Consider the following 11,788-nt stretch of genomic DNA (forward strand, 5'->3'; position numbering starts at 1 on the left):
CTATTGTGACTAAAGTTAGTTTGACTTATCCTTTTCAAGCATTCTAAACGCTAGCACAGCCGCAGACAATGTCATCAGAACAGCAACACCTAAATGCCACACCACAGCCACATGTGAGTAGTTTGTACTATTTTGGTTACATAGTTACTGTGTTTATTACCTTTATTTTGTTTGTCTGCATTCTTAGCTTGCAAACTTCATTTCGTTGCTTACGTTAACTAATTTATATTAAAAAGCAGTAGGCTAACTCCCAAGATAACTTTAGTTGGCAAACTAAGAGAACAATAAAGGCTTAACTTTGTTCTCCATAATGACGTTCTCAATAAACGTTATTTAAACTTGCTGCCAGATATTTCAGATGTTACATTGAAATTGGACTTGAGGCTTGGGGGGTATGGGAGTTACACAATCAGGATACAAAGTACATGTATTCCATTACAGGAGCAGGAATAGATATGTTAATAGTTACATTTAGTAACATTTTGGATTATTAGCAGAATTAAAATAGTAATTCATTTTAAAAGAAACATGTTTACAGTACTACCATGCAAATGCGCAGTCAATCACATTACACTTCACGAGTCTCACAACACCTCTGGTGTCCAGTAAAACCATAGTTCATCTTTATTATCTCTATTGGAAAGAAAGTTTTCACTTCACTAAAGTTTTCCAGATTTGAAAATGCTTTATAGGCTACTGCATGAATTTAGGTCTACTTAATGAAAAATATTTTCTTTTCTTCTAATGTTACATTGGTATGTTGTCTTATAGAATAAACTGAAATAAAATTCATATACATTTTTTCCCTTGTCTTTAATTGCATATTTGGTATTGAAGTAAAAGTTACCCTTCACAACCGTGCTGATAATCTATACATAACCAAAGTAAACTATCATCGGAGAAATTTAGTTATAATCTAAAAAACATGTTTTTAGACAGCATGTTCTACATCTTATTCTAAAGTTTAAATACAAATTCCTATTTGGCTATGGCTAGGATGCTATAAGGGATACATTTATTACTATCTTCCACCACATGTTATCTTATCTCAGTCATGTACCGGTAGTTTATTCTCAAACATATATGGCTAACTATGAATCCCTCTTCTTTGCTAATCTGAGCGTTTTCTGTCTAACAGGACTTGCTGAGACAGCAGTTGATGGAGAGACTTCTTACCAAACTGCAATCTGCCATAAACCAACCACCACTAAATTTGGATTATTTGGAGTTTCTGACACGCCATGAGCTTATTCTGTTTGAATCGTTCTCTGAGCAGATAGGCGGTGTATCAAACATTACAGAAGCACTACAAAACCTCTATGATGTTATCAAAAGGGAAATTAATGCCAGATCTATGCCCATTGTTGAACAGGAAACAGAGGTTGGTCCAGGTTCTGGTCACCACAAAATTGTAATAGAGAAAGAAAAACTAAAGAATTTGCTGGACACACATCTGCCAGTCTCCTGCATTGCAAAATTGTTGTGTGTTTCAAGGAGAACAATTTACAGAAGAATCCAAGAATTTGGCTTATCTGTAAGAGGATCATACAGCACAATGACTGACCAAGAGCTTGACAACATGATTTCAGCCATCAAAAGTCAGATGCCAAATGCTGGTTATCGAATGGTTCAAGGCCATTTGGTGTCAATGGGTCTCCGCATTCAGTGGTGGAGAATGATGGCCTCTATGCATCGGGTTGATGCTGCAGGGATCTTCTTACGGCTCACAGAACTAGGTTGTGTTGTGCGAAGAAGTTATTCTGTGCGAGGCCCTCTGTCCTTGGCCCACATTGACACAAATCACAAACTGATCAGGTAGATTCAAATATAATGTTGATCTAATTATTTAAACACAGAATGTTGTGGTGTAGGAAGCATGTCATTTAAATCCCATCAAACAGCTTTTAGTTATACTGTAACTTTTTTCCCTCTTGAAAAGATACAACATTGTCCTCTTTGGAGGAGTGGATGGCTACTCAAGGAAGGTAATTTATGTGTTCTTGTTTTTTTATTGTTAATGTTATCAACATAGATTGTTTTTATTTTATTTCAAAATGGACCATAAAATACACATTGTATGAAGGGGTTTTTCTTTTTTGGGGGGGGAGGTTACAATAATTCATCAATACTTTGTGCATAAAACAGAATGAATTCATTCATGAACTGAATGAATGAATGAGGCATTTATATAGAGCTTTCATATGTACTACTGTACACCCAAAGTGCTTTACAATCATATCAGGGGTAATAAACTAACAGTAATGTACAATAATGAACAGTATCTCATGCATGGCTTAATTTCTGAGTTATTAATGATCATGTCTTCTTCATAGGTAGGTCTGCTGTTTTTGGACAGCCAAAATCATGATTGTAATCATGATTAACTTAGCATTACTTTTTTATTACATCATGATTGTGGCTATTCAAGAAAGTCATGAACAGTCCATCTCTAACACTGATAAATAACATCAGAATAACAGATGAACATCATTAATAACTCCAACATCATGATTGAAATACCTATTTGTTGCATAATATTGTTCTTGTATTAAGGCGTGCATGAGATACTGTTCATTTTTTCATATTCCTCAAAGTTGAAGTACATCAAATACATTTTGTTTTTGCATGAAGCCATGATAGTTGATGTACCCTTAACATAAATTGTTACTAATTCCTTTTCAAATTGAGGGTCTAAGGACAGAGGGTGTACAGATTAAAGCCTCCTGACACAAATTGTGATTATGGGGTATATAACATTCGACTTGAAAAAAGCATCCAATTGTAATCAGCTGCTTAAGACATAACATTCATTATTATTGTAGATTCGAACAATTAGTGTATATTTTATCTTCAGCTAGAGTGTAATGATGGTTGATCATAATTTTATCATCAACTGCCAGTATTCTGAGTGCTCAGAAACCACAATGCTTAAACATTAACCTTACATATTTCTTGCAGAAAGTACAGAAAAAGTTATAGAATTTCATGTTGAAGCACTACTTTTTCTCAAATTTGCATTCTAGGTAGTAGTCCTTTTCTTCTGCTTTCCTTTCTTACCAAGGCTAACATTAAAATGAAGCTTGATTTATAGAATATGTATTTCTAATCAACATATGTACAGAATGAGTGAGTCTGTTTGAATACTTCAACCAAAATTGATAGACATGCAAGAGTAAGTTGCAACAGTACATGTGCAATATATGTAGTATTCTAAGATGCAAGGTAACCAAGTTATTTTTTTGAAATATATGAACACATAATAATTTAGGTACCAAAACCCGTAGAATGTTCACTAAACAAAACTAAAAGCTCAAGGCCAGCTATTAGGATGTAACTTTATAGCTGCAAGAAGATTAACATTTTTCATGTGGTTTTATTAGATCTTGTACTTGGATGCTGCAACAAATAACAAAGCAGCAACTGCATTCTCATTCTTCCTGAGATCAACCCAGCTTCATGGCTTACCATCAAGGTATTTTTACCATGACAAAACATACATCTGGAGAAGTGGCAGTTTTTTATATTTCAGATTTTTGTATTAACTAATTGTATACCAGAAATTATAACTTAATATTCTAAAGTAAAAGTAAACCTTGCTGAATGTCATTTAAATTTGATTTTTATCTTAGAGTAAGGGGGGATCAGGGTGTTGAGAACGTGGACATCGCACACTTTATGTTCGCCACATGGGGAACAGGAAGAGCCAGCTTTATCTCGGGAAAGAGTGTCCACAATCAGAGGTAAGTTGTATTTTCAGTCTTGATATTTTTGACTGCATAAATACTGCTTGCATTTTAATTGTTTAAGTAAAGTACAAATTGCTTTATAAATCCAAGTCAACCAATTAAAATGTCATTCTAGAATAGAGCGACTTTGGCGGGATGTCTGGGTTGCGGTCACTAGCAAGTACCACGAAGTTCTTCACTCTTTGGAGGAAGACGGTCTGCTTGATATCTCTGATGAGGTTTCTCTCTTTGGTGTCCACTACATCTTTGTCCCTCGACTCCGAGCAGACCTTGATACCTTCACTGGAGGATGGAATAATCATCCTCTACGGACAGAGGGAGGTCTCAGTCCTGAACAGCTGTGGTATATGGGACATCAACAAGATCTAGACGAAAGGGAGAGTCTTGACACAAATATAATAGGGACAGTTCACAAAATGTATATATATAAAAGTTAAGTTGCAAAAATTTGGCAGACAGATATGTCTTGTTCCATGACAAAAACATCAATTGGACTTTAGAGCATATTTGCCTAAAAAAGACTGTAATTTTTGTGTAAATGCTGCGGTTAAATATAGTTTATCTACAAATGCCTTTAAATACACTGAGAAATATATAAAATCCTTGGCAACAGCCATCTGTTCAATTACCAGCAGTTTTTATTTCTAAATTTAATGTTTTCAATGAACATTTGCACCTTTTTTGTAATTTGTTTTCTAAAAATATTAAATTATTTTAAATAGACAGAAAACATCAGAAAAACGTTTTAAGGTTCAAAGTCTTAATTTATTTGAATTGTTTTCTGGCTTTGTAGGAACTTCAAGATCCAGGCATTGAATGGGACAGTGCAATGCTGCAAGGAGACACCAACGGTACAGTTGTGGTTCCCGAAATTGTGTGCCCACTGGATGATGAAGCCCTGGAAGATTTTCAAAGAACTCTTGATCCTATGGAACATTCTCAGTCACATGGTCGTGACTTGTACACACGATACTTGCAACTAGTATCCAACCAACAATGACATTTAAACCTGAACTTCTTAGCTGGTTACAATATTGCACTTGGCAAAAACATCCCATTATTTTTATTAATGAACCAGCAAAAAAAATGCACTTAAGGAGTGGCACCCTTTGGGATGTATAACTAACAGTAGCAACAACTGTTATGAGTTCTAGCTCTAAAAAAAGAAATACTAAAGATGTTATACAATTAGAGGTGGCAAAAGTAAAAGTGCTGAGTTCACTCATTTTGGGAAGTCCCAAAATAAAACCCAAATTAACAGGTAATGGTAGTTTACTTCTACATATTTACCACAATAATTGGTTTAAAATTTGTATTGATTTCATAGATCACTGATTTTTTTTATGAACTATTTTTACTAGTCTTTTGTCTGAATTAGAAACTTCCCAAAACTTGTAAACTCAGCAGCACCCAGAAGAGTACTTTTTACTTTTGCCACCTCTGTATGTACAATATTCTAATCAAAATCAGTAAACAATGATTGCTTAGTTATTGCTTTGATTTGAGTAGATGTAGTTGTGTTAAACTCTGTGGAATCCACCACCATATTTTACTGCTTCACTCATGATTCTTCTAAAGTCAGTGTAAGTGCTAAGATGATGTACTGGAAAAGTCACAGTCTGAGTGCATGCACTCACAATTGGGTAGCAAACTGAGTGATCTCCTAGTCGTTCCCTGCAGTTGTGGTCAAAGTTGCATGTTATTTTGAAATGTCTCTTTTCATTAGGGAGTATAGGGATGTGGGACTGCCCTGTCATCCACTGGAGCACGTGTGGCACTGCAACAGGCTCTGCGTCACCAGCTGCACTCTCTGTCTCCCCGTCTGTGATTGATGTATATTTCAAATAACATGAGAAGCTATTCAAATTTACAGGTAAAATAAATTATTCAAGAATGTGCTCAGTACATTCAAATTGTTATGTGTAATTGTGTATGCATACTATAACGTATATAGTACCTGAAATTTCAACCTCCTGCAAGAAATCTTGCAGAAAGTTGATGATCTTCCTCTCAGTTCTCTCCTTAGAAGTCCCCTTTTCACTGAAATTGGGCTGGATGCATGTCATTATGAAATCAGCATCAGGCTATAAAGAAATAGTGAATGCATATTTGGTTAAATATAATGAATGCATATTTGGTTGAAATATAGGCTTGTAAAGGTTATACAAAATGGAAATTCCAATATATTACTAGGCAAATGTAAGAAAGGATTAAGTGGCAGTTAAAATTGATACTTTGATAATGTTCCCAGGAACAAACAGGGAGCGGCAAGCTTCAGGGTTTGTAGCCATCTGGTCCACCAGGCCATACAGTTCCAAGCCCTTTCGAATTTGCTGCAGCATTGGAATTAATCTTGTAGTTGAATGTAGGACAATTGCTCTTTGGAGAAAAAAAAACATGATTTGAAATGTTTACAATTTTAAATGAAAAATATTTTTAAATGGAATATTCATTTAAAACTCTTACCGAATTATGCTTTCTTTGCTGTCTAGGTTGATCTGGCTCGTGTATCCGCAGCTTATAATTTCATCAGTGTTCAACATCAGACACTGAGCATCTGCAGAATCTTCAACCTGAGAAAAAAGAAAATAAGTATTTTTTAAATAAAGCAGCGAATAAAATAAATGTCTTATATAATAAATAATCTTTCTCTAATTTATATCTGAAAACTCTCAAACGGAGTGCTCACCCTGCTGATGAGTTGACAGAATTCTAGATCGGCCACATCTTCCTTAGACAGAGAATTTAAGTCCACTTCTCCTGTGCAGAGGAAGCTGTAGCACCACCCTCTCAAAAAAGCAGGAGGTGGGCCACCTTGTGCCAGGCTGACTGCCATTATTTCACCAATAGTTCTGTGTGCAAGGTAGAAAACATCTCAGTTATAAAATCCTTACATCCAGTACATGCAGTAATGTGAAAAAAAAAGTATGTACAAACCTGAAGTTCTCGTTATCAAGGTCTGTCAAGGAGTACTTGGGATTTTTACCCTGGTTTCCAGCTCCTTCAAAGAATCTGTTTTCAATACCTGAAACCATATCTTAGACAAAACAGCAATACCCATTTTTAGCTGATTGATTGGTTTTGTTTCATATTAGAACACAACAATTAAATGACCAACTTACCAGTTAAAAACTCTTTCCTAAGGGCTCCTGTATCAATACCTGCCTCTCCTATATACACCACCTTCAGAGTACTGGCAGGAGATGCAGCTTTCTTTCTTTTCCACTGCAGAATGCCCCTGTCTGGAAGGTCTTCTCTGTCCACACACAACTTAAATTCTTGTGTTGTGTCAACTTGATGTTCAAGAAAGTCCAATATATCTTCCGTACTTAAAGAGGACAGAGAACATATAAAATAGTCCCAAATTATCAAAAACAATGTGTATACATTATTGCCATTTCATAGTTCGGTAACACTTTATAATAACGTTCAGTTGTAAGTCATGCATAAGTGGTTAGTTAATGATGAATTAATCATTTACAAAACATTCATAAATGATTAGCAAGTGACATACTAACATTTTATGTATGTTTTGTAAATTCCGTTACAAGTCATTTACAAGTGATTAGTAAATGATTAATGACTAATTATTTACAAAACATGACTATGCGTTCATAAGTGATTAATAAGTGATATGTTCATTATTGTATGTATGTTTTGTATATTCAGTTGTAAGTCATTTACATTTACATTTATTCATTTAGCAGACGCTTTTATCCAAAGTGACTTACAAATGAGAACAATAGAAGCAGTTAAACTAACAGTAGGAAAACAAAATGTAAGTGCTATACCTTTCTCAGTTTGATCTAACGCAAAATTTACATTTGATTAGTTAATGATGAACTAATCATGTACAAAACATGACTATGCGTTTCATAAATGTTTAATTATTTTATTTTTTATGTATGTAGCAATTAGAGGGTGCAGAAAGTGTTGTAAATGCCTTGAATACACGTACAGATCATTTGTAACAGGTAAGTAACAGTGTTCAACACAATGATGTGTAAACTCATGAATAAATCATTTACAAGACTTTCTGCATCCCCTAATCTAAAGTGTAAACTATTCATCACTTGTAAATGTGTTACACATCATTCGTAGATTACCACTTCAAGAATCAATAAGGCATAAGATCAATGAATCGTTCTACGAATGATGTGTAACACATTTACAAGTGATGAATAGTTTACACTTTATATTAGGGGATGCAGAAAGTGTAGTAAATTATTTATTCATGTGTTTACACATCTATAACAGGTGTTGAACACTGTAGTGTGTACTGCAGTGTAAGTGCTGACTGATGAGGGTGTAGACAGTTGTCTTCTGTAGTGTAGTGTGTACTGCAGTGTAAGTGCTGACTGATGAGGGTGTAGACAGCTGTCTTCTGTAGTGTAGTGTGTAGTGTAGTGTGTACTGCAGTGTAAGTGCTGACTGATGAGTGTATAGACAGCTGTCTTCTGTAATGTAGTGTGTACTGCAGTGTAAGTGCTGACTGATGAGTGTATAGACAGCTGTCTTCTGTAATGTAGTGTGTACTGCAGTGTAAGTGCTGACTGGTGAGGGTGTAGCCAGCTGTCTTCTCTGAAACACATGGAGTCTTTAACTACTGTGCACCTGATGTGAGCAAAACATACCAAAAAATTTAACAATTTTTTAAACATTTATGAAACGCATAGTCATGTTTTGTACATGATTAGTTAATCATTAACTAATCAAATGTAAATGACTTGTAACTGAATCTGCAAAACATACATAAAATAATGAACATATCACTTATTAATCATTTATGAACGCATAGTCATGTATAGTAAATAATTAGTTAATCATTTACTAATCACTTGTAAATGACTTGTAACTGAATTTACAAAACATACATAAAATGTTAGTATGTCACTTGCTAGTCATTTATGAATGTTTTGTAAATGATTAGTTTATCATTAACTAACCACTTATATATGACTTACAACTGAACGTTATTATAAAGTGTTACCCATAGTTCCATCCAGCAGTGTGCAGAACAGTGTTTGGAAAATAATTAAATTATATGTGATTATGAATTACTGCACCATGTGCTGTGTTAAATAATTTGATAGTATGTGATGTCTAGATAAGATGGCTAAAAAACATGAAAACATGGATTGTGTAAATAAATATTTCTGTATTTGATATAAACTCACACGAAAGGCATCTAAATAAAACATACCTTGATTTTTGTATTGATTTACATACTGGAGTTTGAGCATGGGTACTTGGGCCACTGCTATTTGCTTCAGAAGTCACTATAGATTCAAAGCTGTACATGAAAACAAATGCAGTTTCAAACACCTGTATATGTTTACATAGACTTTAACCTGAAAAAAAAAAAAACATGTATTATACAGAGAGCTGAACAAAGCAGATTACCTCTCTTCACAAAGGCTAGCATGGAATGTGATCTCATCGTCTGGGAATTCTTTGGTGCAAATTGGACAAACCACCTGAAATTTGAAAGAAAGTCGCTCCATGTTACAAGCAACTGAAACAAAGATTACTGGTGCAAAAGGCAATTAAAGTGATTTTAGTTATGGCCTTACCTTGCACTTGTTCTCCACAACCCATAACTCATCAGAGGACTGCAGATTTACAAAACAGTATTTGAAGTAAATTATTCATAATATTTTATTTTCATTTGCATTAGACAAACAAACTTGCTCTCACCTCTTCACCAGACTCATCGGAGGTGAGTTTTACCTTGCATGTCTTAATGTGTACTGCAAGCATATGCAAAGGCATCGTCTCATTACACTGGTAGCATTTTGTTTTTGGCATTTTTGAAAAATGCTCTGAGTCAGGAGGCAGAGGAGAGGTGTCTAAAGTCTCCTGGAGTGGTACGATGTAAAAAGTGGCTTTGCCCCCTGCTGACGCAGCTCGCAGAGCTTTGACAGAATACCCCTCTGCTTCTGGTGGAATGACAGTCAGCTTTCGTCGACCACTGCCACCTTTATTTAGAGAAAAGAGAGAGAAAAATGCCTTAAAATGATTTGTTTTGTTGAAGAACAAAAAATACATTTTGTCCATCTGTCATCTCTAATGCTTGCAGCAAGTAATTAATACACCATAAGGGTTTACATGCACCAAAAATAAATAGAAGATTGGCATTTGATTAACAGTAAATATGACAATTCAACAAAACAATCATAGACTTACAGACCTGTTGCCTTATGCAAGAGCCATCCCCCACAAAGATCCTCCATTTTTGTAAACGTTTTAGCCAGGTGCTTTGAAATCTTGGTTAACGAGAAAGTGAAATTAAAATAAAGATACCCATAGAAAAATCCTTGACAGTGACAAGACTTAAGTATATTTTACAATAACTATCTTTCATTCAAGTTAAAAAGCTGGAATGGGATATGTACCTCTGTGTGGTCACCATCTTCTGGAAGAGACACTGTTTGTCTTCCCATACCTGCCTGGAGGAGTTCAAGCTCCTCATTTGGCAATGGTATGTGGGGTGTATTTTTGGGAAGAAGATAAAAATTGAGAGCAGTTGTTTTGCTTGTCTTTCCCAGTTGCTTGGTGGCAGTCAAACACCTCTTTTTACCACGACTGAAGTTTGATTTGAAATATCCTGGAAAAGATCTGTGGATTAAATTATAGCTTTATATTAGTTTATTATATATACAGTAAATATAACAATCAAGCTAATATTCTAATTAGCATATTTTTTACAAGGCAATTGGCCTAGAAATCCAAGGTTATGTCTCAAGGTGAATCATAATGGCTATTTTGAATATACAGTAGACATCTAAGTAATTAAACCAACTGGACGTTACCAAATTGCATTTAACAAGTAACGACTTAAAAAAAATCGTCATGATTTGAAAATTGAATACAAGCATATCTACAGTACTGTATGTGAATAACGAACCTTGTCATTTCTTGCTGCACTGTTACAGGCACATTTCTAGGGACAGGGAGCTCTGTCTCTGACGGCCGTGTTGGGCAGTTTGTGGCCATACTGCTTAGCAGCACAGACACCAAATGTCTGGCTGCTGACTCAACTGTACCATTACCCTAAAATTACAATAAATAAGTTACAAGTAATATTCTACAAGAGTTAGCCATGCTTGCTGTCATTAACGCTAGCCGGTAGGATATTAGCTTACGTTATAAGCTTCAGCTAGCTAGCAAACTTCATTTTTTACGAAACGGTCGGATAATAGCAGGGTTTCATCAAAGGCATAGAAAACCATAACATCATAAAACTAGAAATTACTAACTCACCTGACGTTGTGGCATATTGTTGCAGTTTTCACCATTTGACTCTGTCATGTTTGATGGTGGCTAGAGAAGACATCTATCCATAAAATAAATTTTTCGTCTTCTTTGTGCTGCGTGGTGATTGGAGACCAACAGCCAATCACAATTGACCTTTACTTTTCCGATTGGTTGATTTTGTGGCACACTTGTAACGCTGTTGCAAGTTGAGCGAGCGTGTGTGAAGAGTTGAGCGCGCGTGTGTTTGAAGAGTTGAGCGCGCGTGTCAAGAGTTGAGAGCGCGCGTGTGTGTCAAGAGTTGAGCGCGCACAGAATTAAGAGGTTGAGCGAGAGAGTGAGAGAGGGACTTGACAGAGCGCAGAGAATAAATTTGTGAGAGCACCTGAGTAAACTGCGTGAGAGGGTTATTATTGCACATTAATATGGATAATAGCAAATACATTTATTGAGCACGGAATCGTTTTTTCTTTGCTCAAACGATTTTTTTATTTGCGATTGTTAATTTCTGTTCAAAATATAATGCAATGTGCTTGCAAAATATAGTTCTCTGTGCTCAAAACGTACAATTACTCGCTCAGGAATGAGGCACATATATAACGCCATAATGTAGGAGGGGACGTTCTCACGACCTTGTGCAACATTCCCTAAAAGTTCTCTAAAGGTAACGAAAGTTCCGAACCTTTACAGAACATTAGGGATGTTCATAGAACGTCCTCTTTTGGTTATGAAAGTGCTGCAGTTCAAGGTTCTTTATATGACTTTAGGGGGACGTTCTATTTGGGGTA

At 35.5% G+C, this 11,788-nt stretch overlaps 2 protein-coding genes across 3 annotated transcripts; one reads left to right on the forward strand and one right to left on the reverse strand.

The window, feature by feature from the left end:
- The first annotated feature begins 55 nt into the window (after positions 1-55).
- LOC127653881 (uncharacterized) lies at positions 56-3,744 on the forward strand. Its single transcript, XM_052140694.1, has 5 exons — positions 56-113; positions 1,139-1,815; positions 1,940-1,985; positions 3,381-3,472; positions 3,630-3,744. Exons 1-5 carry the CDS (start codon positions 69-71, stop codon positions 3,742-3,744), a joined length of 975 nt encoding a protein of 324 aa, XP_051996654.1. The 5' UTR covers positions 56-68.
- LOC127653878 (uncharacterized) lies at positions 2,494-11,151 on the reverse strand. Of its 2 annotated transcripts, XM_052140689.1 has the most exons (15): positions 10,654-11,151; positions 10,142-10,364; positions 9,937-10,012; positions 9,444-9,724; positions 9,320-9,358; positions 9,150-9,223; positions 8,950-9,039; positions 6,869-7,074; positions 6,684-6,783; positions 6,436-6,598; positions 6,213-6,319; positions 5,981-6,125; positions 5,704-5,830; positions 5,384-5,568; positions 2,494-4,111 (listed from the first exon to the last, which is right to left on the reverse strand). In XM_052140689.1, the coding sequence occupies exons 1-15, from the start codon at positions 10,740-10,742 to the stop codon at positions 4,052-4,054; spliced, it is 1,965 nt and encodes a 654-aa protein (XP_051996649.1). In that variant the 5' UTR covers positions 10,743-11,151; the 3' UTR covers positions 2,494-4,051. The 2 variants fall into 2 exon arrangements, with proteins under 2 accessions (XP_051996649.1, XP_051996648.1); XM_052140688.1 differs by lacking the exon at positions 2,494-4,111 and having other exon boundaries at positions 4,538-5,568.
- Between the last annotated feature and the right edge of the window lie 637 nt (positions 11,152-11,788).

Source organism: Xyrauchen texanus, chromosome 13 (genome assembly GCF_025860055.1).
Source record: "Xyrauchen texanus isolate HMW12.3.18 chromosome 13, RBS_HiC_50CHRs, whole genome shotgun sequence".
In the NCBI taxonomy this organism is placed as follows: domain Eukaryota; kingdom Metazoa; phylum Chordata; class Actinopteri; order Cypriniformes; family Catostomidae; genus Xyrauchen; species Xyrauchen texanus.

Excerpts from the sequence above, each read along its gene's own strand:
- LOC127653881 (XM_052140694.1), top strand. The coding sequence starts at position 69 with ATGTCATCAGAACAGCAACACCTAAATGCCACACCACAGCCACAT. Across the intron at positions 1,816-1,939 it reads ACAAATCACAAACTGATCAG|ATACAACATTGTCCTCTTTG; the intron begins GTAGATTCAAAT and ends CCTCTTGAAAAG. Across the intron at positions 3,473-3,629 it reads CTTCATGGCTTACCATCAAG|AGTAAGGGGGGATCAGGGTG; the intron begins GTATTTTTACCA and ends TTTTTATCTTAG.
- LOC127653878 (XM_052140688.1), bottom strand. The coding sequence starts at position 10,742 with ATGGCCACAAACTGCCCAACACGGCCGTCAGAGACAGAGCTCCCTGTC. Across the intron at positions 9,359-9,443 it reads CCGATGAGTCTGGTGAAGAG|TCCTCTGATGAGTTATGGGT; the intron begins GTGAGAGCAAGT and ends GTAAATCTGCAG. Across the intron at positions 9,040-9,149 it reads GCTAGCCTTTGTGAAGAGAG|CTTTGAATCTATAGTGACTT; the intron begins GTAATCTGCTTT and ends TTTCATGTACAG.